Source organism: Tamandua tetradactyla, chromosome 14 (genome assembly GCF_023851605.1).
Source record: "Tamandua tetradactyla isolate mTamTet1 chromosome 14, mTamTet1.pri, whole genome shotgun sequence".
NCBI classification, from domain to species: domain Eukaryota; kingdom Metazoa; phylum Chordata; class Mammalia; order Pilosa; family Myrmecophagidae; genus Tamandua; species Tamandua tetradactyla.
Genome location: NC_135340.1, coordinates 77998949 through 78025377, shown reverse-complemented (window position 1 = coordinate 78025377; position 26429 = coordinate 77998949). Strand labels below are relative to the sequence as shown.

Below are 26429 nucleotides of genomic sequence, written 5' to 3'. Positions count from 1 at the left end.
TCTAAGCACATATTATTTTAAAACAATTGCACACTGTGTATTGTGGTAATGCTTTTAAAGGAAACAATGTGATTTAATTCTCTGGACCTTTATAGGTGGTGCAGCAGGAGTTGTATCTCGAATCACCGGTTCTGTTGGAAAAGGTTTGGCAGCAATTACAATGGACAAGGAATATCAGCAAAAAAGAAGAGAAGAAATGGGACGACAACCTAAAGATTTTGGAGACAGCTTAGCCAGAGGAGGAAAGGGCTTCCTGCGAGTAAGTCTCCTGCTGAATAGTCAAGACTCTCTCAACTCTTAACGTTTCTTTTAGTATATGTACTCTAGCTGGTTGTTTGAAACTTGGAATACTGCTTGAGTCTAGGTCTGAGAAGTAGCAGTGATACATTGTGGATTTTCCTGTTTCCTTTTTGCTCTCCTTCTCCATTATTACCACTAGATCTATCTCCAAAATCTTCAGACTTTATATGGCACTTGGGCTGTAATAAAACCATAAATGATGGGAGGTTAGCACTCATAAGTAGGAGAGAAAGTAAGAAGTGAAGAAATATGGTAAATATGGCAAATAAAGGAGGGAGTAGTTCTCAAGCCCATCCTCAGTTAACCATTCTTGTGGAAAGGATGTGTAGAAGTTTATAAAGCAGGAACAAGCTTTCATTAACGTTCAATACTTTTAAAATTATGTAGATAATAACATAAACATGGTTTAATTATACAGATAATATATGAACACTGTTCTCCTTATAAATAATTATAACATTATAGGTACCATATGAATACTGTTTGATTGCCTCCCACCTCTCTTCCCGGAGGTATCTCATCTTTTAATTTAATACTTATCCTTCAGTTCTCTTACTGTGCGTATATATATATATATATATATATATATATATATATATATATATAAAATATACAGGTAGGTATAGTAACTACTATTACTTGACAGTTATTTAGAGTTTACAAACATAGTGAACTTGGAAACAAAGATGTTTGTGCCTAGTGATTTGTAATGTTGTATGTTGTATCCTCTGAAGTGCTTTGTCAGATTATTTACTGTCTTTGTGAGGTCCCTTCATTTTTAGTTTTGCACACTTTAAGTTACAAACTAATCTAATTTAAATTTATAATCAGATCTGAGTGATTAATTGCCTCAATTCATTCATTTTACTTATATGAAAACTTAAGAGATTGACCCAACTGCTCACAATTACATAGCTAATTGGTACCAGTGCCAGATTTAGAATCCTTTCACCTGCTTTATTTCTCTTTCCAATATAAAATTTTCCTTCTAAAAGGCGATATCATTTAAAATTTGCTATAACATTAAAAATCACAGTGCTTACTTGTATGTGCATGTTTACATTATAAGTCCTCATTTTTTAATTAAAGTTTCCAGTATGTCTGTAGAGACCTCTAGTGGTTGGTTTAGAATTAAGCAACTTCTATTCAGGTATAACTTTATGATTGATTCTTCTTTTAGGGAGTATTTGATGGAGTGACTGGAATAATAACAAAACCTGTGGAAGGTAGGTTAGAAAATTTCCTTGCTGTACAAAATCTGAAGAATTGATACATGGTAAACATAATAGATACTATTGCTACTAGTTTTTTGATACAGAGAATTGCTGACTGTATTTTATATTCATAGTCTCAAATTGTTGTTTAATGAATACATTTTTCTCAGAAAGCAAAGAGGTTATGTAGTAGACTGTGAAACTTTGAATTCTGTTTTTAGCAGGGCCATAGATATAATCTCAATTCCTTCGGGCTCTCATTAGCAATTGACTTATTTTTCTTATCCCATTACAAAAGAACACTGATTTTTCAGTTCACCCCCTACTGAAATCTTAGCTGGCGTCTTTGCAGAAATTGATAAGCTGGTTCTAAAATTTATATAGAATTCTAGAGACCCAAAGAGGCAAGACAATCTTGGAAAAGGAAGTTGGAACACTAATGCTTCCCAAGTTCAAAACTTCAAGCAAAGATACAGTAATAAAGCAGCATAGTCCTGGCCAGGAATAGATGTATAGATGAATAGAATGGAATTTCAAGTGCAGAAGTAAGCCCTCACATTTAAGTTCACTTTTTTTTTTTTTTACATGGGCAGGCACCAGGAATCGAACCCGGGTCCTCTGGCATGGCAGGCAAACATTCTTGCCTGCTGAGCCACCATGGCCGGCCCACTTGTTTTATTTTTTGACAATTCAAAGGCAAAGAATAGTCTTTTCAACAAATGGTTCTGGACAACTCTATAATTCACTTGCAAAAGAATAATTTTGGATGCCTACCTCACACCATATACAGAAGTTAACTCAGAATGGACCTAATGTAAGACCAAAATGTAAAAGCAAAAACTAGGAGACTTGGAAGAATAAATATGAGTAAATCTTCATTATTTTTGGATTAGGCAAAGCTTTCCTACTTATGACACCAACAGCACAAGCAGTAAGAGGAAAAATAGATAAATTGGACTTCATCAGAATTTGGAACTTTTTGTCTCAAAGGATACCATCAAGAAAGTGAAAAGACAGCCCTAAGAATGGGAGAAAGTATTTTCAAATCATATATCTGATAAGAGATTTGTATCTAGAATATATTTCTTACAACTTAATAAAAAAAGACAGCCCATTTAATAGTGGGCTAGAGATCTGAATAGACAGTTTTTAAAAAAGTTATACAAAGGGCCAATAAGCACATGAAAGAATGCTGAACTTCTTTAGTCATCAGGAAAACACAAATCAAAACCACAATGAGATACCCCTTCAAACCCACAGGATGCTAGAAGCAAAAAGATAATTTCAAGTGTTAAAGAAGAGTGGAGGTTGGAACCCTAATGTACTGCTGAAGAGGTTGTAATGTAGGCACTTTGGAAAACAGTTTGACAGAGCCTTATAAATTATCTATAGCATTGCTGTATGATCCAGCAGTTCTAGTCCAAGGTCTGTAGTGAAAACATATGTTCATACAAAAACTTATACACAAATGTTCATAGCATTTTATTCATACTATTAAAAATCAGAATTTTTAAAAGTTGGTGAGTGGATAAACAAAATGTGTACACACACACAAACACACACACCATGGAAGATTATTCTACAGCAAAGAGAAATGAAATGGTGTTACATGCTACCACATGGATGAACCTTGAAATCAAACTATGTGAAAAAAGCCTATCAGAAAAGGCTATGTATTATATGATTCTGTTAGCATGAAATGTCAAAAATAGGCAAATCCATACAGGCAGAAAAGTAGATTAGTAGTTACCTAGGACTGGGTCTGGGGGTTCTGGGGGGTGTGAAGAGTGGGGGTAAGGTGAGGCAGTGTGTTGCCTTGGACTTGGGGGAAGGAGTCATGGGGAAACGGGGAGTGACTGCTAATGGACTTGGTGTTTCTTCTTGGGATGATACAGATTTTCTAAAACTGAATGTAATGGTAGTTGCACAACTTTGTGAATATACAAAACATGTTTAACGTGTACACTTCCAATGGGCAAATTATATGGTAGGTGAATTATTTTTCAACTGAGTTGTTTTATTAAAAAAAAAAGTACATTTTTTGAGACCCTTCTGATGATCAGCATAAAAAGAGAGTGCCTTTTCTGGCCAGTTCTTTGGCTTTGCAGTGTCAGTTGCTGACTGAGCTCCTAGATCAGTAGTTCTAAAATTTGATCGTGCTCAGAGGATTACCTAGAGTGTCTATTGCCGGAACTTATCCTCAGAGTTTCTGATTTAGTAGGTCTTGGGTGGGACCTAAGAATTTGCATTTCTAACAGGGACCATCCCTTCTACTTATTAAAATTAATTTCTTCAGAAATTCTAGATAGGCCAAACAGTTCGGTATTTGGCTCAGTTGGTTGTTGAGTTCAAATTTACTTATTTTTATGAATTTTGCCTTTGGTTTTCTGAAGGTGCCAAAAAGGAAGGAGCTACTGGATTCTTTAAAGGAATTGGAAAAGGACTTGTGGGTGCCGTGGCTCGTCCAACTGGTGGAATCGTAGATATGGCCAGCAGCACCTTCCAGGGAATCCAGAGGTAATTGAGTACATTCCATGTGCTAAGTGTGTATCCAAGTGCTAACTGTTGCTGGAAATGCATAAGTAAGTTAAATATTTTGCTTGATCTTAAGGATCTTAAAATCTAACTGAAAGCTATACATGTTCACAAGGCAGAGAGTCACTAGAAACGAATAAAAAAAGATGTATTTTTATGGCTCAGTTTCTCATTCGGTCACCAAATGCTTTTTGATACCAATTACATTCCAGATACTTTGCTAGATACCAAGGATACAAAGAGTAAACTACTCCCTATCTTTATTAAAAATTTGTTTGGGCGGGCCACAGTGGCTCAGCAGGTAAGAATGCTTGCCTGCCATACCCGAGGACCCGGGTTCGATTCCCGGTGCCTGCCCATGCAAAAAAAAAAAAAAAAAAAATTTGTTTGACAGTTTCTTTTCTTTTAAAAAAGGTTGGGGTGAAAGTGTGTTTTGAAGTCAGATAGGCTTGGTTTTAATAATTGTTGCATTACTTTGGGCAAGTTATTTAAAATTACTCTGATTATTTTATCAAATATTGATATAATATGGAATATAGTACAATGCTTAATTGTCATATGCATTTGTATTAATTTTAAAGGTTTTCGTGTATTTTCTCGTGTTTATTTTGCTCCCTTATACAGGGTAGCAGAATCAACTGAGGAAGTGTCCAGTCTCCGTCCTGCTCGTCTGATTCAGGAAGATGGCATCATCCGGCCGTATGACAGACAGGAATCTGAGGGCTATGACTTATTTGAGGTAAATGTTATTCTTCATGGTCAGGAGGGAAATTCATCTTTAAAGATTTTTGAGATCAGGGTTTCGTGGGTAGTTTCTAAAACTTCTGATTCATGAATGTCCTTGAAGACTATCCTGGGGGAATGTGGTATATAGAGGAGAATGTGATTTCTTTTAAATGTTAGCATAATATGATAAATGGTAATAAATCATTGTTGGAATCTGCATAAAAACAAGGATTTTTTTATGTGTGCAGAAAGGATGTTAAAAAAAGGTCATAGCTTGTATCACTATGTCTGCGGTAGTTCATTTAGTTAACGCTAACTTTAGTCTCATGCTTTGTTTCTAATTATTGGAATTTCACTGCTTCCTTTTCTCTGAACTAAACTAGTTTATTTGGACTACTCTGTAGATCTAGAGTTATTGAAGTAAACAGGAACTAGCGGAGAGAACAAAAATTGTATACAATTATAATCTTTTTATAATCTTAAAAATTTTTTTTGCTTTAATTTTAATTTTAACTTTATTGTATTTATATATAATATATATCATATATAATATATATGATATATATAAATTGCTGTTCTCCCATGACTTATTTTCTCCCAAAATAAATTTATTAATATTTTCTTACTTTGACTTAAAATAAGATGGCTCTCTGTTGTTCTTAGCTTTTGTTTTTTTATTGTATGTGATGATTACATTTTACCTTTCTGCTCACTTCTAACTTTATTTTCTTTCTTTTTCTGCCTACACAGCAAGAACTGGGAATACAGGAGTAAATGTTTCCTATTCTGCTACTTGATTCCATCCTTAAAAAATAAAAAACTGTGGTATTACTGGACTGTCCCTGACTTATTTAGATCGAGGGCCAGTTTTAATGAAATTTTCTTTACAACTGTCGCCTCCATCTGAATGTTTTGTAGTAGTGACTTGACGACAAATAAAAATGGTGGCATTCCTGGTGATACTATACAGTAATAGGAGATCAGTATGAGAAATTGAAGGATGCAGGAACTCTCTTCTCTATTTAATGGATGAAAGACTTTATTGAGTCATAAAGCAGCTACTTTTGAAAGTTTTGAAAGTTTTTTCTTATGGTATTCATGTGCATTTCAGTTGAAAAAGAAAACGGACAATTATCATGTCCAGTCTAGTGAATGTGTTCTTTATGTTTGAGGGCACTAATGATAGAATAACACTTTATTTTTCACCCGTCACCCCAAATTTACTGAATTTACAGAACATTAAGTGGGTCATATGTTTAAACAGTTGAATTTTCATTTGCTTTGGGTCTTTCCTTAGACCTCAAATAAGGTCTACTTCCTTTGAGTATATGTTCCCTCAATCTTTTTTTCATTTTTAAAAATTTCCTAGCATACTTGCTAAATCAATGGCCATCATTTTATAATTATGTTATATACATCCCCATCTTTTAGTCTTTTGCTTTTCAAAAATTGAATCCCCTTGTTAATTATGCTTATTTCACTACTGTTGGTTTTGATTAATGTAAATAAAAATTGAGTATCTAACTAGGTAGTTTCCTTATGTGGCATTTGAATATATAGGTGCCTTTATTTTAAAAAAACTAATCTTTTTGCTTTTAAGTCCTTTGAGAATTCATTATCTTAATGAGAACAAAAAGATTATGTATTATCATTTTGAAGTTGCTCTCCATAGTTGATTTTTCATCTTTTTTGGGGGGGGGCGGGGTACATGGTCTGGGACGCGAACCCGAGTCTCCCACGTGAATGATGGGCGTTATGACCACTGTACCCGTGTACCCTTCCATAGTTGATTTTTAAAATTACAACTTATGTTTTGATTTCTTTTTCTATAAGTTATGAAAATATTTATTTGATTTAGCAGTGTCCTGTCTAGCAAATTTCATGCATCCCCCAAATTGAAACCAAAGTATAAGCTTAAATTTAATGTGTTGTACATTTGAAGAAAATGAAGCTGTTACCATACAGCTGTTCTGCTGCATTATATGTTTTAAAACTATGTTTTTCAGAAGAGTAAATTTAATGCTACATATTTAAAACAAGAACTTTAAAGAAGACAGAATGATATCCAAAGACCAACCTACAAGCTATAGCTGACAAACTTTTCTTATGCTTAGATAATTGAGGGTTGACAAATATGTCACTGCAGATATGGTTTTCTGTGTCAATCAAGCATTGACTTGAATTAATAACTAATTCAAGATGTGCTCAGTTGTCACTAATAATTACCCTTCCTTCTTGGGCAAAAGTAAGATTTTTAATTTTTCTAGATGTATTGCAGTTTTAATAAGATTTAACTTTTGGAAACTCCTGCAACTTGTTAAATATTTTTTCATTTATTGTTCACTTTTTGTTTAGTTCTTTATGTTATTAACCTTTTTTCCTATGATTGGCCTTTTTTCAACTGCATTCAATAAGAACAAAACTGTAAAAAACTTATTTTAGCTAAATATATGGTCATCTTATCTGATTTATTAGTTTTTGTTATGGTATCAGACAACCTTTTAAACTTAAATATAGTATTATAATTACTGGAAAAAAGAGAATGATCACATACTGATGAGAAGACTTGGTAATTTTTTCCAGGGTAGCAAGGTTAGGCCTAGTTAAATTTAGGCTATTTCATTCCTTGCCAATCTTGCTGTGATTGTTAATGGGTAACAGGTATTTGTTGGATTATCTAAACTGTGCTGGATATACAAAAGAAGTAAGACTTCTTAAGGAACCAAGTATAGTGAAATGTGTAAATTTTAAAAAGCTCTGAAATGAAAAATTGTTTTCTCCTAGCCCTTGTTGTAATATGAACACATTCCAAATCATTTATTTGGGAATCTTTTGATTTATCCCCTTTTCTTCTTCTCCCAGGTATTTTGCTGTATTCTTTAATTTAATCCTCAGTCTTGATAGTTAATAAATCATGTACTGCTTTCATAGGATATACTCTTTTCTGTTTATCCTCTATTCTCCTAGGGTAATTACTGTTTACACTCTATTATATATACTGCCGATTTTAATTTAATACTTATTCTTTGGTTCCCATATTTATGATCATGCACTATTTAAAATGTTATTTCCTGCCTTTTCAACATAAAAATATATATTTTTCTTGTTCTTAGAAATCTTCGCTAATGTTTTTTGGTAATTCTTGTATTACCATCTGCTAAGGTAACCTTACATGTATATTTGGCCATTCTTCAGTGTTGACGTTAAAGTTTTTTTTGGTTATTTTACTAATGGCAATAATTCTGTGATAAACATCACTATAGATATCATGTATTATTTCCTTAAAATTTGTTTGGAAAAATAGAACTATTGAGTAAAGGGTTTTGCTGAATATCGTCAAATTTCTCAAGTTAAATTTTGGGAAGGGGGTGTGATTAGTTAGCAGCTACTCTGGTGTCTTATTCTGCTGCCATCAGTGATTGAATATTTTAATCTGAATTTCAGAGTGTAGTGCATGTTTGTAGTGCTGAAAATAAGATTTTCTATGGCGTGTTATGGTGATTTATTATACTTTTAAAGCTCTCAATGGTGTGAAGCTCAATATCCTAATAATTAATGAAACCACATGGAAGATGGAAAGTGGGTAATACTTATTGTACATTGCATCTCAAATCTAAATATTTTAACATATTTAAATTGTAAAGCTGAAAATAAATCCACTAAATTATTATATAATTTTCCCATTTTTCCTTTGAAGATACTAAGGCATAAATGTTAAAACATTATCAAATTTACACGGGTGAGATGTGAAACGAATATTGCTATGAAAAATGCATGCCTGTCTGAGACTCATTCTGAAGATCTGACTGCAGTTTTTCCCTAAGGATTCATCTTCCTTGTTCATGGCTTTGTAATTCCTAAGAAACAACAGGGGATCAAGCATCTTTTTAAAAATATGTATTTAGGCATTGAAAAGTAACAGCATCAAGTGTGCTTTTCTGCTTCTGATTATATTGATTATATTATCCTTTTAATGAAATGGGTGTATTCTTGGTTATAAAGTGTTAAGGTCTTATTTATTAGGTATGTTTATATACTGTATTTTCATCTGTATTATCACCGCTGATCTTTAATCATGCATTATAGATAATGTTTAATAATATTTCATTAACATTCATTATAAAAATAACTACTTTATTGGTAAATGTGTTGAGTAGTACAAGTTACAATAGTTTTGAGATAGGTGAAAAGGAAAATAAATGTATTTTAATGTGCTACTATTTATACTTGAATTATTTTGTGCTTGTATTTGTCTTTAGAAATAAATTGTGCAGCTATTTTGAAATCTTAGAAACCTTCATGTTCATATTAATTTTGCCACTACATTTTCTTTTCTATCAAAAATATATTTTCATACGTAAATGAACTTCTCATGCATGTTTAATCTATAGGGCCAAATATTTAAAAACATTAAGTATCAGGTATTTGGAATTTTATTATATATATCATATGTACATCTGTATAAATCAGTGGTTCTTAATCTTTGAACATTCTCACAGACTCCTCAAGAATCTGATGAAAAATATGAACCTTCTCTGAAAAAAGTTGTAAAACCACATTTTTGAAATTTTATATTATATTGAAGACCCTACATTGACCCCCTAAAGTCCTACCATGGGCCCCAAGTGCCCCTGTAATATTAATGTAGTAGTTTTATATGAGCATATGTGTATATTTCCATAATGAACATGTGTGTTATTCCTGGTAGATATTTTAAAACATTTTTAAGTTATTTCAGAATGAAATTTATTTTGCCTGGAAGATCACCTGGTAAGCATTTAATATATAGTTCTCTCTTAAGGCAGCAGTGGAAGTCGATTTATAAACATGCTACAAATAATTTTCTAGGGTCATGTGCCAATATGTAGAATTGTGGTTTTGTTTATAAATTTTTTCCTAAATAGCAGCTTTATTATAATTAAGATTCAGTATTGTAAATGTCATTTGGATGCACATTCTTCCTAAAACTTGAATCTTGTTTCCTTTTCAGAATCATATCAGAAAGTTAGAAGGAGAGTCTTACCAATTCCACTGTGGTATTCCTGGAAGCAAGAAGACAGTTCTCATGGTTACAAATAGGTATTAATGTCATGACATTTTTTTCAAGTGCAATTTAGTTGTATAGATCAGAAGAATTTTGAGCCTAAATGGCAGAGAATTTTGAGAACTATGCTTTAAGAGTAAAATATTCATTCTCAAAGAGTCATGGAAATAGAACAAATCTGAATACAAACTTTGAAATCAAGCCCCTCATTTTAGAGATACTGCAACTGAGACTCAGCATGGTTTAGGAGCTTGTTCAAGTTGCACAACTATCAATAAGCAAAGACTAAAATAACGTTACAAAAGTGATACCAATTTGTGAATACAAATCCAGTTATGGAGGATTGAATTTATAAATAATTTTTTTCTACTAGCTTTATTTTAGATGATTAGCATACCTCTTTTAAAGGTTGATATAATTTCTGTATTTGTCCAAGTTTTTCCCAAGCATTTGGGAGCGTTAAGTACTTTTTCCAAATAAAAGAATTTGGTTTAAAATACCAAGTTTATTTTTCTGGTATTTACCCTAGATCACTTATCCTCAAATAGTTTTTTTATTAATAATTTTTGGAGCTTTCTAAAGGATGTATTTTGTAGGATTAAGGCAAATATATACAATAGGCAACATCTGCATTAGATTCTTCTCTACTGCATATAAAAACATTTGGTTAGGAGGAGAAAAAGGAAGCCTTAATGCCAGAATTTGTTCTGCCAGCTTCTCTTAAGAAAGGTTTAACCAGTCATCTGATTTTCCCATTAATTAAGAAGTAAAAATACTCATAAAAAATCTAGAAAGTAGATTTTTACGGATTTGACAAGTAATCAATTCATTTTTTAAGCCTGTAATTTTATATTGTGTGAAATGTAACTGAATATAACTGAATGACTGAAAGCAGTGTTTGTATTGTATGTTGTACTTAACTAAAAGCAAGCATGTGTTAATTCATTTTTAAGTCATGTATCTTCAGTATAAATCATCACTAGGCAATGCAAATCATTAAGTTTTTGTTTATTTGATTTTTGGGGTTTGGATTAATAGGTTATTACATTAGTCCTTGTTTGACTTAAGGCATTCAGTGAGAATATTACTGTAACTGCATTGCACATCTGTTTTGTCTTCAAATAAATTGAAAGTCATGATAATCTTAAATCTAGTCACTGTTAGAGCTTTTTAGGAGGCAGATAGTAAATGAGCAGTACAGTGACTGAACAGTACAATGCTTAGTCTTCTGGCTAGTGTAGTAGACTTTTTCTGCGGGGCTTTCTTTGATTGAGGTACTGTTCGACTTATAATGGTTGATAAAAATAGCATTTCTTCCATATTCAGTATTTTAAAAAATAGCTGATTTTCTATTGCTGAAGTTATACTGTTCCATTGTAGATAATATATATTAGGGGTTGTTTTAGTTTGCAAATGCAGCTGGAGCACAATATACCAGAAATAGGTTTGCTTTTATAAAGGGGATTTATTAAGTTATAAGTTTACAGTTCTAAGGCCATAAAAATGTCCAAGCTAAGGCATCCAGAGAAAGATACCTTGACTCAAGAAAGCCCCGTGGTGTCTGGAATATCTCTGTCAGCTGGAAAGGCACGTGACTGGCATCTGCTGGTCCCTTGACTTCTGGTTTCACACAGCTTCCTCAGTGGCTTTTTTTTTTCTGCATCTCCAAATGTCTTTATCTGTGTTGACTCGGAGCTTTTTCCAAAATGGTTCCTTTTTTAAGAACTCCAGTAAGCAGATTAAGACCCACCTTGACGGGCAGAGACACATCTCCATGGAAACCTAGTAATCAAAATGTTCCACCCACAATTGGCAGGGTCACATATCCATGGAAACAACTTAAAAAGATCCTGCCAAGACAATAAGTCTGCTCCCACAAGAGTGGGCTAGGAAAAATAACAGCTTTTTCAGGGCACACGACCACCTCAGACCAGCACAGGGGTCAACAAACTTTTCTTTAAAGAACCAATAGTACGTATTTTAGGTTTTGTATGTACTATAGTCTCTTTTGCCCTTGTAGTACAAGAACAGCTATGGACAATTTGAAAATTCATAAGTTTGGCTGTGTTTCAATAAAACTTTAACAGACCATGGGCCAGAATTGGCTTACTGACCATGGTTTGCTAACCCTAATATAGATCATTTAAACAATGAAAATAATCATATATCCTGTTTCACCTAGGACAGAGCTGGTTTGTACCTTTTGTCTCAACATAATTATTAATAGTTATCTTTTTCATTTCAAAAAATATCCTGTTTGAATGATAAATTTTATCCCCCTGAAAATAATCTTTACCAGCAATCCCGTCATCCAGAGAACCACCATTAGCTGGCATAACATATTTTTGCCATGTTATGTGTTTTACAAAAGCCATGTACAAAAATGTATTATGTATACTTTGGTAACAGGTTTTTCACATGACAATATTTTATTGTCATCTTCTCAAGCCATTAAATATTCTTCAATGTGATTTTTATGACTACAAAAGAATGTTTTTATGGATATGCTACATTTTATTCAAATACTCCCTTACTTTGACATTTAGTTTATCTCTTCTCAATATTTTATTGTTATAAGCAACATTTTTGCAGCTAAATATTTGTTTATTCTATAATTGTTTCCTTATAATAAATTCATAGGAATGGAGGGTGCGCAGGTGGTTCATTTATAGAATGCTTACCTTCCATGCAGGAGACCTGGGTTCAATTCCCATGCACCCAAAAACAAAATTTAATGAATGGAGTTGCTGATCCAAAAGTTGTGAAGATTTTTGAGGCCCTTTCTATATATTGCCTAGTTTTTTCAGAAGGCTTATGTCAATTTTTATGTAGCACTAAGAGCATATGACAGTGTCCTTTCTTTTGTGTTTTGCTAAGACTACGTATTAATATTTTTTTTAATTTGCTAACTTGGCAGAAAATAATTTCTCTTTTAACTAGCATTTCTTTGATTACTAAAGTATGTGAACATTTTAATATATTTATCATCCATTTTTTTTCAATTTTTTAATAGAGAAGTTGTGAGTTTACAGAACAATCACACATAAAATACAGACTTCCCATATACCACCCTATTATTAATACCTTACTTTGGTATGGTATGTTTTTTGTAATTGTACTATTAACTATAGTCTGGTTTAACTTAGGGTTCACTGTTCATATAGTACAGTTCCATGGATTTTATTTAAAATTTTTTATTCTACCATATATACAATCTAGTATTCCCCCCCCCCCCCCCTTTTTTTTGCATGGCAGGCACCGGGAATCGAACCTGGGTCTCCGGCCTGGCAGGTGAGAATTCTGCCACTGAGCCACCGTCACACCACCCTAGTATTTCCCCTTTTAACCTCATTCAGATATATATTCAGTGCTGTTAATTATGTTCACAATGTTGTGATACCGTCATCACCATCTATTATGAAAACATTTCCCCTTCTAATTTTCAGCATTAACTTTCCATTCCTTATACCCAACACATCTCTTGGTAACCTATATTCTAGAGTCTAACTCTGTAAGTTGGCTTGTTCTGGTTGTTTCATATCAATGAAATAATACAGTATTTGTCCTTTTGTGTTTGGCTTATTTCACCCAACATGATGTCTTCAAGGTTCATCCATGTCATCCGTGTATCAGATTTCAGTCCTATTTACAGCTGAATAATATTCCATTGTATGTATATACACATTTTGTTTATCCATTCATCGATTGATGGACACTTGGGTTGCTTCCATCTTTTGGTAATTGTGAATGATGCCTCTGTGAATATCAGTGTGTAAACATCTGTTTGAATTCCTGCTTTCAATTATTTTGGGTGTTGTGCTGGTTTGAAAGGAAGTATGCCCCCTAAGAAAAGCCATGTTTTGATATAAATCCCATTTCTTAAAGGTAGAATAATCCTTATTCAATACTGTATATTTGAAACTGTAATGAGATCATCTCCCTGGTTGATGTGATTTAGTCAAGAGTGGTTGTTAAACTGGATTACGGGATGACATGTCTCCACCCATTTGAGTGGGTCTTGACTGGTTTACTGGAGTCCTATAAAAAAGGAAACATTTTAGAGAAAGAGATTCAGAGAGAGAGAGCAGAACGATGTAGCCATGAGATGCATAGAGTCCAAGAGCCAGCAACCTTTGAAGATGAAGAAGGAAAACATCTCCCGGGGAGCTTCATGAAACCGGAAGCCAGGAGAGAAAGCTATCAGATGACACCGTACTCGCCATGTGCCCTTCCAGCCAAGAGAGAAGCCCTGACTGTGTTTGCTATGTGCCCTCTCACTTGAGAGAGAAACCCTGAACTTCATCGACCTTCTTGAACCAAGGTATCTTTCCCTGGATGCCTTTGATTGGACATTTCTATAGACTTGTTTTAATTGGGACATTTTATCGGCCTTAGAACTGTAAACTAGCAACTCATTAAATTCCCCCTTTTAAAAGCCATTCCATTTCTGGTGTATTGCATTCCAGCAGCTAGCAAACTAGAACAGGTGTATACCTAGTAATGGGATTGCTTGGTCATATACCACGTCTTCCACAGAAGCTGCACTGTTTTACATTACCACCAGCAATGAATGAGTGTTCCTATTTCCCCATTTGTAATTTTCGATTAAAAAAAAATAGTAGCCATTCTAATGGGTGTGAAATGATATCTCATTGTGGTTTTGATTTGCATTTTCTGGATGGCTAAATATGTTGAGCATCTTTTCTTGTGCTGTTTTTCCTTGGCGATTTTTGCCCATTTAAAAGTTTAGTTGTTGCTCTTTTTGTGTTAAGCTGAAGGTTTCTTTATGTATTCTGGATAGTAAGCCTTTATCAAGTCTTTTGCCCATTTAAAAATTTAGTTGTTGCTCTTTTTGTGTTAAGCTGAAGGTTTCTTTATGTATTCTGGATAGTAAGCCTTTATCAGATATATAGTTTCCAAATATTTTCTCCCATTGTATAGGTTATCTTTTTACTTTCATGATGGAGTTCTTTGAGGCACGAAATTTTTAAGTTTGATGAGGTCACATTTATCTATTTTTTCTTTCGTTGCTTGTGCTTTGGATGTAAAGTCTATGAAACCGTTGCCTAACACAAGGTTCTGAAGAATGCATCTCTATATTTTCTTCAAGTAGTTTGATAGTTCTGGCTCTTATATTTAGATCTCCGATCCATTTTGAGTTGCTTTTTGTCTAAGGTATAAGGTAGAGAGATCCTACTTCTATCTTTTACATATGGAGATCCAGTTTTCCCGGCACCATTTGTTGAAGAGACTATTCTTTCCCAATTGAGTGGTCTTTGCCCCTTGTCATAAATGTGAAGGTTGCTCTCAGTTCACTTCCCTTGCTCTGTGTGTCTTGTGCCAGCATCATTCTGTTTTCATTACTGTGACTTTGTAATAACATTTGAGCTCAGAAAGTGTGTATCTTCCAGCCTCATTCTTCTTTTTCAAGTTGGCTTTAGCTATTAGGGGTCCCTTACCTGTTCAAGTAAATATGATGTTAGCTTTTCTGTTTCTGCTAAGAAAGTTGTGGGAAGTTTAGGTTGAGATTGAGTAGAATCTATAAATCACTTTGGGTAGGATTGACATCTTGAGGTTAGTTAGTCTTCCTGTGCATGAACACGAATGTCCATCCATTTATTTAGGTCTTTTTACATTTCTTTTAGCCACATTTTGTTGTTTTCTGTGTACAAGTCCTTTACATCCTTAGATTTATTCTACATTATGCGTAGAAACACTGCTGATTTAGGGGTATTTATCTTATACCCTGCCACTTTGCTGGATTCATTTATTAGCTCGAGGAACTTTGTTACGGATTTTTCAGGATTTCTATATGTAAGATCATGTCATTTGCATATATGGAGAGTTTTATTTCTTCCTTTTCAATGTAGATGCCTTTTATTTATATTTATTTATTGTCTAATTGCTCTAGCAAGAACTTTCAGTAGAATGTTGAATAATGTTGGTAACAGCGGGTAATTCTTGTCTTAGTCTTTATGTTAGGAGGTAAGCTTCAGTCTTTCAACATTAAGTAGGCTGTTAGCTCTATTTTTTTTTTCACATAGGCCCCTTATGTTGAGGAAGTTTCCTTCTCTCTCTAGTGCTCTGGGGTACTGGATTTTGTCAGGTGCCCTTTCTGCACAGATTAGTTGAAATGATCATGTGGTTTTTTTTTTTCCTCTTCATTCTGTTAATGTGATTATTACATTAATTGATTTTCTTATGTTGAACCACCCTTGCATACCAGTTATAAACCCCACTTGATCATGGTTTATAATTTTTTTAGCGTGCTGTTGGATTCAATTTGCTAGTATTTTGCAGAGGATTTTTACATCTACAGTCATAGGAGATACTGGTCTTTATTTTCTTTCTTTGTGCTGTCTTTTTCTGGCTTTGGTATTAGGGTGAAGGTGATGTTGGCCTCAGAATGAATTAGGAGTGTTCCCTCCTCTTCAATTTTTTGGAAGAGTTGAGCAGATTAGGAGTTAAGTGTTCTTGGAATATTTGGTAGAATTCTTCTGTGACACCATCTGGTCCTGGTCTTTTCTTTTTCAAGAGGTATTTGATGACTGCTTGAATAATCTCTTTACTAGTAATTGGTTTGTTGAGATCTTCTTTTTCTTCTTGTGTCAGTGTAGGCAGTTTGCGTGTTTTTAAGAATTTGTCCATTTCATCTAGGTTTTCTAATTTATTGGTGTATAGTTGTTTATAGTACCCTCTTATAGTCCTTTTTGTTTCAGCGGCATTATTAGTAATGTCCCCCTTTTCATTTCTGATTTTTGTTATTTCTGTTTTCTCTCTTTTTTTCTTCATCTGTCTTGCTCAAGTTTTGTCAGTTTTACTGATCTTTCCAAAGCGGCTTTTGGTTTTGTTGATTCTCTCTATTGTCTTTTTGTTCTCTATTTCATTTATCTCTGCTCAAATCTTGGTTTTTCATCCTTCTGCTTGCTTTGAGTTTGATTTGTCCTTGTTTTTCAAGCTCTTCCAGTTTTGAGATTAGGTCTCTTATTTTAAGTTTCTTTCTCTTTTTTTTTTTTTTTTTTTAAAGTATTTATTTTATTTTATTATTTTTTGTTTGTTTGTTTGTTTTTTACATGGGCTGGGGCCGGGAATCGAACTGGGGTCCTCTGGCATGGCAGGCAAGCACTCTTGCCCGCTGAACCACCGCGGCCCGCCCTCTTTCTCTTTTTTAATGTAAGCATTTATACTGCCTTTGCCACATTCCCTAAGTTTTGGTATGTTGTATTTTCATTTTCATTCACCTCAAGATATTTCCTAATTTCTCTTTTAATTTTTCTGTATTGAAATTCATCAAAATTTGATTCCAATATTTTTTGTTAGTTTTTAGAGATAAAACACTAAAATCCCCATAACCAAAATTTATTAGACTATTATTCTCCATCATACTTAATTTTGGTAGTCTTTATTAGAAAGCTGTTCATTGAACAGATTTTTTTTAACCATCGTTATATGACAGATACAGGGACACAGAAATGAAAGTTACTATTTCTGTCCTCCATATTTAAACAGGGAGACCTACAAATTATCGATGATATCATAAGTGTGATAGGTGCTGTCTGATGTTCAGAGACTGAGGACATCGAAAAAAACTCTTTGTCCAGTGAGGGGTTAGGGGAGGTATCGAGGAGGTTTTCCAGATGGGGGGGTTGGGGTGGTATTTGAGCTGAGTCTTGTGAAGTAGGTACCTGTTACACGGGTAAGCAGGAGGCAAGCAGCGGCACGAAACAGTGTGTCATCTTGAATAGTAAGAATTGTTTGGAATGGCTGAATGGTAGGATGTTAATGATGAAGTGTTGGGAAATGAAGCTAGTCGTATTTAAGGATCTGCTTATGCCATCTGAAGGGTTGAGGTTTTATCATTAATATAGTGCAGAATCATTGAATCTGTTATTTTATTGTTTGTTACCACTCACAGCTTCTCACATAGAGGCATGTGCATAGTATGCACACAAGTAATCTCTCTCTTTTTTCCACTGAAGGCTTTTAAACAAAGAATGACACAGTGAAGTTTGTACTTTAGAAAGAAATCTTACAGTGATTGGTATGCCAGATTAGAGTAGGGACAAGTTGGAGACAGAGTATTCTGTTGCTATGTAAAACAATCACCACAACCATAGCAGCTTAAAGCAACACAAATTTATCCTGCGGGTTTTACGAGTGTGACGTTTGACACAATGTGGCTGGGTTCTCTGCTCAAGGTTTCATAAGACTGAAATCATGGTTTTAGCCAAGACTATAGTCCTGGGGAAGGATCAGCTTTTAAGCTTATTAATGTTGTTAGCAGAATTCAGTTCCTTGTGGTTGTTAGAAGAGGTCCTTGTCTCCTTGTTCTGTATCAGACAGGGCTTTTTTGGGCTCCTATTCTTTGCCATGTGGCTTCCTCCATCTTCAAGCTAATAGGATGCATTGAATCCTTCTCGAGCTTTGAATTCTCTGACTTCTCTGTCTTTGACCTGTAAACTCAGATTCTAAGGGTTCATGTGATTAAGACAGGTCCAGCTGGATAATCACTTCTTCTTAAGGGTGTATAAAAAAACCTAATTCTGTGAGCAGAATTCATCTAATTTGCAGTTCTGGGGATTATCTGGGCTATACACCAAGAGGTGAGGAATCTTGGAGACTATCTTAGAATTCTGCCTACCACTGAGACTGTGGCAGTTATCTTAGTAGGAAGTGGTAAGGGCCTAAGCTAAAATAAAAAAGGATGGAAATAATAGGGTAGTCTTAAAAGATAGGGCTTGGTGACTGATTGGATGTGGAAAAGAAAGGAATGCAAGATGATCAGTGTTTGGCTTAACTACAAGAGAGTAGTTAGTACTGTTACTGTTTAAGGGAAAAGATAGTGATTTTTAATTTGTTTTTATATTGAATTTGATATAGCTTTGAGACATCAAAGTGGAGAAGTATCAGTAGTTGAAGCATAGATAGATAGATAGATAGATAGGTAGATAGATAGATAGATAGATAGATAGGTAGATAGATAGATAGATAGATAGATAGATAGATAGATAGATAGGTAGATAGATAGGTAGATAGATAGATAGATGATAGATAGATAGATAGATAGATAGATAGATGATAGATAGATAGATGGATGGATGGATGGATGGATAGATAGATAGATAGATGATAGATAGATGGATGGATGGATGGATGGATAGATAGATAGATAGATAGATAGATAGAAGGGAGGAAGGAGGAGTTGATAATGATCTGGAATTGAGATCTTGGAGACCACACTAAAGGAATGTGTAGAATGGAAGTGACCAAGAGTTGAGCTCTAGAAAACATGGTATGGGAGGAGAATAAAGGAGATTTAAGGTGGTAGGAGAACAGTAGTGTTATAGGAAAGAGAGTTTTAAGACAATTCAAATGGTGAATTTATTTTGACCCACACAATTTGTAACAGTCATCTTTAACTCTTAACTCTTGTCATTTGATTCTCAGCTGGGACAGGAGGTGGGAAAGTAGAGTGAAGTACACTTTCTAGAGGTTATTTGGAAATCTACATTATGGTAGGTTCTTTCAGTGACTGTGGGTCATTACTGGCATTTAGTAGGCTGAGCTAGGGATGTCCAGCTTCCTGTAGTGCCCAGCACAGTCCCAAAGAAACCCAGAATTTCAATAGCACTCCCGCTTTGAAATACAGTGCTGGGATTTTATATCAGTTCCTAAACCAAATTCTGTGCACTCTACCTTCTAAGCAACTGGAATCTAACCCTTTCTTCTCCATTCTCTTAGTCACTGCCATGATTGAAGCTCCCATTGTCTTCTGATTAGACTATTGCCATAACCTCCTATCTGTATTGTCTATTGCCAGTTTACTTTATCATTGCTCCATTTGCCATTAGGACTATGATTCAAAAATATGAAATCGTACTGGATCATTTCCCATTGCCTATAGTCACAATTTCTTAGAATGAAAAAAAAAAGTCCTTCAAGGTCTGGTCCTGAATTTATTCTCTCACTTCTGTAAATATCTTATACTCTAGATATAGCTCTCCACATTCTTCAAACAAGTCTTGCCTTTTTTGTACCCCTGTTTATTTCAATGCACTGTTCCCATTGTCTGGACTTTCATTTCCCTTTTCACATAGAGAAATCCCTTTTTACAAGAAAAGGATTTTTTCTGCTCTTAATGTTACCTACTTTAACAACACAGTCAGTTTCTTTTCCCTGTGCTCCCAAAGAACTTTATGCACACACTGTTACAGCACTTATCTACGTGCTGTAACATTTATCTACATTCATTTCCTTTCTTGCATATAGTTACCTATCAGGCAGAAACCTTACCTTTGTTTCCCCAGCACTAGATATTTGCTGAATTAGTTGAAAGTCCCTCTACTTTCCTAGTTTTGCTTTCTAGACTAGAAATTTTTAAATCGGACATGGTCATATCAGTAATTACTCTGAATCACACAATGTAAGCAATCAGTGTGGATGCCCTTTAAGGATTATATGATTTTGAGTAAAATGGGATACGTACAACAATGTGATATAGTGTATAGTGATAGTGTTCAAATCTGATATTTGTTAGCAGGCCTAAAGTGAATCTTTGCTGACATTTTTGGTTTGTGACATTTCCTGCACATTATTTCTTGACTTGGAAGACATACATGACTTACAGTAAAGAGCAATTAATGATTTTCTAAGTAAAATCTTTTCAGGGGCTTCTGCCTTTATTGTTTCCCAGGTGAGTGTGCAGCTTGTTACATGTGTGTTTCAGAGATGATTTCCCTATCAGTTTTTTGGTCAACTTTACAAAAAAAGCTACACTTTTCTGAAAAAGTGCAAGATTGGCAGGAGGGGAATTGCTAAAAGTCTGCTTGTTACTAGGTGCTATATTTGCTCTTTATTTGACAGTTATTCAGACTTTTTTACAAGTTAATCTTTGTTAGTGCCAAGTTTCATTGTTTCCTGAGCAAATGCTACCTCTAACACCCAGTAGAGAAAAATATTAGGAAGAATAATTAACTGTCTTTATCGCTAGCTGTATGTTTTTGTTTCCTTTTGCCCAATAGGCGAGTATTGTGTATAAAGGAAGTTGAAATCCTAGGCCGTATGTGCATAGATTGGCAATGTCCATTTGAAGATTTTGTATTTCCTCCTAATGTCAGTGAAAATCTGCTAAAAATTTCAGTTAAGGTAAGAAAACATGAAATACAACCTTATAACTAAGAATTCATTAAAGTAGTGTAAACCAGCGTGTTCTGACTTTGTTTTATAATTACCCCCAATTTTGAAAGATTATCCACATAATCATTACTATCATCATCAACATTATTACATTTGCTGAGATGTAAGGAATACATACTCATTTCTTTGTGTACCTGTACTTTATTTTCAGACGATCCTTAGTTGCCGAGAGTAAATATCATCCTGAAAGTTTCCTATCTGCCAAAAGAATTAGGATGCTGATACTTCCTTTTTGTAGAATTTATTATTAGTAAATAGAAGTCTTTTATGTATTTATATTTTTGTAACTTCATATGGATACTAATTTTCCTGTAATCAGACTTTGCCAGAAAAAGTCCCTTTTTTAAGCTTTTGAGAGATTAATACATGCTTGCTCTGGTAAAAATATGTCTAAAACAGTCATGTTTTGTAATATTTGTCATTTATAGAATGTTGATATTATTTAAGTATGTAACAGTACTTTTACATCTTTCTTCCCCCATTAAAGAATTTTTATTTTAATTACAATCAAGTAATTGGTAAAAATGAAAATTCCATCTTTTGATTAGTTCAGAGACTTTACTTTGAAATACATAACTTTTTTATTATATATTATATAAATCTATAATATAATATTATATATATTTTGCATTCCATTCAAAACAAATTGTCATTCTGTAATATCTGCAGACTATTTCTTTTTCTTAAACAATAACGATGTTATCTTGATTACTGAAACTATATGGAAAACATTTACCACCAAATATTAATAGAGATGTGAATATCCTTAAATTTGTGTTTACTTTTCTTTTCATGGATGTTTACAAATAAAAGAAACCACTGTGGCACCATACCATTTCGTATTTCAGCATTACCTCATAGTGGTAAATCAAAATTTAAGAGTGCCTTGTAGTATGAAACATGGTTTTCAAACTAGGAAAGACTTTGTCACTATGCATATATTTTATAATTTCCTCAGTTATCAGTTTTCTTCCACAACAGTGGTGAGAATTGATTCAATGTATTTTACATTATATAAGAATTTTATCCATCAGCCAAGGAAATGAAGGAAAGATTTTTTGATTTGCCAGATGTGATGAGTTATTAAGTGGTGTTTCTATAGTCTATTTATCATATCCTGCAAAAAAGTCATTATTTTATCTATTGGCAGATAGATGTGTACTTGTCCAATTTTATAGATTCTGACAGTTCGCATATGGAACCACCATCCGTGTTCCAAAATGATTTATTTCTTATCATACGTGAATATGTGCATTTGGTTAGTCTATTGGTTATAAAATAGAGTTGACATTTAGGCATCCAATTAAAGGTTATGATTTTTTTCTTTCCCAAAATAATTCTGTTTCTGTCATTGTTTCTTTTGAAACAGGATCAGGTCCTGTTCCACAGAAAAGACAGTAAAAATCAAGGCCGTCTCCGGAAAATTTATCTACAGGATACTGCCACAGCAGAGGTAAACAATTTATTTTAAAGAAAACCCCTCATTTTTTTTTTAGCTAAGAGATGAAGTGTGTTATGGTAAACAGTATCCATTATTTCTCCCAGATCTCTTCCACTTATAACTTTGGATGTATAAACTTCAAATCACGTAGTCAGTAGGACAGAAGGTCTTATTTTGCATTATATATGGACTGTATATTCCTGTCCTTAGCTGTTGGACTTATGTGGAGTCCTCCAACAAGAATATTTCTGTAAACTCTTGCTTTTATACCTTTCTCCTCCATGGCATGAACCTGTATTTCTCTTACAATTCTTGTCTTTGTTTATTTGTTTACAGAAGGCATATAATGCCATTGAGGATGCCAGGTCAAGAGGACACCAGCAAAAATTGGTGAAGCAGTCATCACTGAAGCTTCTCACACCTCAAATACGATCTTAATTATAGATTCCAATGAGCTTATAGGCTACGCAAGGAGAAAAACCAAACACCTTGTTTGTAAATCACTCTTCTTTATCTCGTTAAGGAGAATTTTCAAGTGAACCTTTAGTTTTAAAATTTTTTGTAGAATAGCTGGGATTGGCTTTTCCATTTTCCCCCTTTGCTTTTGACTTTATTTTTATAAACATGTGTACCTGAGCTATCTGCTTGTATACTGGCACCTGAATGAGCCAGATCCTAAAAGAAATGTTACTTCAAACTAAGAGTGAAATTTTCATCAATGTTGAAATTGTGAAGCCAGGGACAGGAAGCTTTTTTCTTTTCTTTTCTCTGTAGCTTTCTTTTTGCCTTTTTTTTTAAATCAGAGAAGTTATAGGTTTACAGAAGAAAACTTATTTTAAAGTCCTCCCAGAAGAATTTAAAAGGAGCTTAGAATGACTAATACTCTTTGAGAAGGTTCAGCCATGGACAAATGTAAGACTACTGAAGTTTTATTTAAGGGTAATTTGTTCAGTAATTGAACTGAGATAACACATTAGGTAAACCAGGTAATTGACTGAAGAAAAACTACTAGAGAGATGACATGTTACTTATTTTCTTTTCATGAAAACACTGTTTTTCTTCTAATAAAAACATGGTTTTCTTTAGTATTTATTTTTCTTTCTGGCACTATAATATAAAGACTTGTCAGCAAACAAACCTTAAAAATACTCTGCACTCTGCTCTCTGTATTGTAGCATTCACAACAGTTTGAAAATTATTTACATGCTCTTTCAAGAAGTTATATGGCACAATTATAATTTGCTAATATATTAAAATATTATACTTTATGTTTTTCAATACTCAAAGAAATTTGAAAATTCAATACTTTCATATTCCCAGGAAAAAAATTTAAGTTGAAAGAATTTTAAGGCCATAATAAATCAACATTTAATCTTAATGCATTCCTACAAGTTTGTTAAATACTTATAGTGCTACCTAAGTATTTATTGGGAAAAATGAAAACCTCTAGTGGCTTTATGTGTAAGTAAAAGAAGGCTATATGGAAACCTAAGGAAAATAGTGGTGGGTGTGTTCTTGGAAGGAGCAGATCTATGAGAATCAGTTCAGTACAGTATTTTTCTTTCTTTCTACCTCTCACTTACATGATCAGAGAGATATTGCCTATTAAAGCTTTTTTTAAAAATATTCAAAAGTACTTAATTTTCTTGGATGAACCTTTAGATTTGCTCATTGTTTCTAGCCTGGCATTTATTATTAAATCATGAATTAATGAAATGACTATGTGGACACACTGGTTTGCTTTGTTTTTGTTGAGGTGTAGAAGTGATTTCACTATCATTTTTCATGTTTTTTTAAAACCTGGTCATAAGATTTAAAACTTGTCTTAGTGGTATTTAATGTATAATCTAAAAAGAAAGCATAATAACTAATGCCCTAAACGTTTGATCTCTGATAAAGTGCTGGTGGTCCTTGCCTTTTCGATATCATCATTTTTTCTGTGAAGAAAAGTATCATATATACTTTTGATATATATAAAACTTCCAGCTTTAAACAGAAATTCTGTTAGTGGTTTATTGCGGTTTATTGAAAGGCACATTATAAACTGAATTTTATTACTATAAAATTACTATAAAAAGTATGCTGGTGGGTGGTGCAATGGTAGCTTAGTGGCAGAATTCTTGCCTGCCATGCCAGAGACCTGGATTTGATTCCCAGAGCCTGCCCATGCCAAAAAAAAAATAAAATAAGTATGCTGGGTATTTTGTATCTAAAATTAACTTAATCAAGACCATCTGAGTATATTTTTCTTATGAATTGCAACTATCGACAATATCCTAAATGTTTATGAATTATATTGCATTGATGATGTATTCTAAAAACTCACATAGGAAACATCAAACCTGACAAAAATTAATTTATAGAAACCATTTTACTCATCATCTAAGTTGGCTTAGAAATAAACTTTCAAATATTGTATGACATTTTTATATGACCTAATCCCATGGTACGGAAGTAATTCTTTAATTGGTAAAGCGTAATATTATTCTGTTGTGTTTTAAAAAGTGCTTTGATAGTCAATTACTTGCATATGAATGACTAAGAAAAATAAAAAATATTTGGTGCATTGTTTAAAGATATGAAGTCAAGTAACATTTTTTTTTATTTGTCATGTCTTTCTCTTTTCCTCTTCAACCTCATAGTAGTGAGAAGTTAGATTAAGCGTCATGGAGAGGTTTAAAAGTTGCTAGTCAGGGGCAGCTTTTTTCCTGGGGTACTGATGACCTTTATCACTTTGGAGATTTGTGAGACAGACCTTCAATAACAAGGAAAATATAAGGAGCATAACTGGCCAAGGGCTAGCAACTGTACTTTCAAGTCCTTTGCTGTATTTGCAAACCCTTTCTTGGGCTTCTTTCAACCTCTTGACTGTGGTACGGAAATCTTACTTTGATCCCTTGGGAGACACAGAACGTCTAACAGTCTACTTTGGCTTGAGGACTCTCCAAGGGTCTTTTAAACTTTTTTTTTTTTTTTTTTTTTTTTTTTTTAGACAGAGAAGGAAGGAAGGATAGAAGGAAGGAAGAGAGGAAGAAAGGGAAACATCTTTAAACATTTTCTTATTTTATTATATTTTGTTTTGTTTGTTTGTTTTTTACATGGGCTGGGGCCGGGAATCGAACCGGGGTCCTCCGGCATAGCAGGTAAGCACTCTTGCCCGCTGAGCCACCGCGGCCCGCCCTCTCCAAGGGTCTTGCAGAACTTTCCTCATGCTTCCATTTGAGATGCTTCCACCCATTTCTCTCTCACTCTCTCCTTCACTGGGAGATTACACTTACTTCAAAGTCTAAAGGCTCTCCTAGCTTGTCTAGCTCCTTCCCTGTTTTATCTCATGTAGGCATTTCCCTGATAAAATCCTTGCCGTTTGTCCCATTTTGTAATCTGCTTCTCAGAGAACCTGTACTCATCCTAGGGCCAAGACTCAAATTCATCAGGCAGAAAGGGGTATTAATCTCCTTCCTTGGCAGGGAAGGGCAACAAACCCCACCCAAGTGGTTCTCAGCCCTAGCTTTTCGTGTAAATACAGTACTGGACTACCCAGCAGGCAAAACAGGCTCATACTGGACTGTAGAAAGCAAAGGCATCAAAACTGAAAAGAAAAAAAAAATTTCAAGAAATGTGCATGAGAACTTCATGAGAAAAATGAGATGTAAGATGGACTTCCTAACATGCATTTTATGATTTAATATTGTTTTTATTTTGAATTAAGTTTGAGCACTATTATCTTTTTGGTGCCTTAAGCCTCTAAAATGCATTTACCTGATGCTGCCTGGACATCTGTTTTTAACATGTATTTATAATGTACAACCAGGATTTAAAATTAATGTTGCAGAGGTACAATAATCAAACAATTAATGAAGTCTACAGTTACCAATACCTGTAAAATAGGGAATTGCAATTTCTGCCAGCACTTAGAATGATCATCTTTTTACTGGGAAGAAAAACCAAAGATTCTTAAAGGATATGAAATTAC

General features: G+C 33.9%; 1 protein-coding gene across 2 annotated transcripts in view; it reads left to right on the top strand.

Annotated features, from left to right (window-relative positions):
* The window catches only part of VPS13C (vacuolar protein sorting 13 homolog C), a 227916-nt gene extending 202506 nt beyond the window's left edge, over positions 1-25410 (top strand). For both annotated transcript variants that reach the window (XM_077128091.1, XM_077128092.1), the window contains exons 76-83: positions 96-259; positions 1481-1526; positions 3908-4031; positions 4674-4788; positions 9766-9854; positions 20841-20964; positions 22385-22468; positions 22793-25410. In XM_077128091.1, the coding sequence (XP_076984206.1) occupies positions 96-259; positions 1481-1526; positions 3908-4031; positions 4674-4788; positions 9766-9854; positions 20841-20964; positions 22385-22468; positions 22793-22894 (848 nt within the window). In that variant the 3' untranslated portion in view covers positions 22895-25410. The remainder of the gene's footprint in view (positions 1-95; positions 260-1480; positions 1527-3907; positions 4032-4673; positions 4789-9765; positions 9855-20840; positions 20965-22384; positions 22469-22792) is intronic.
* The last annotated feature ends 1019 nt before the right edge of the window (positions 25411-26429 follow it).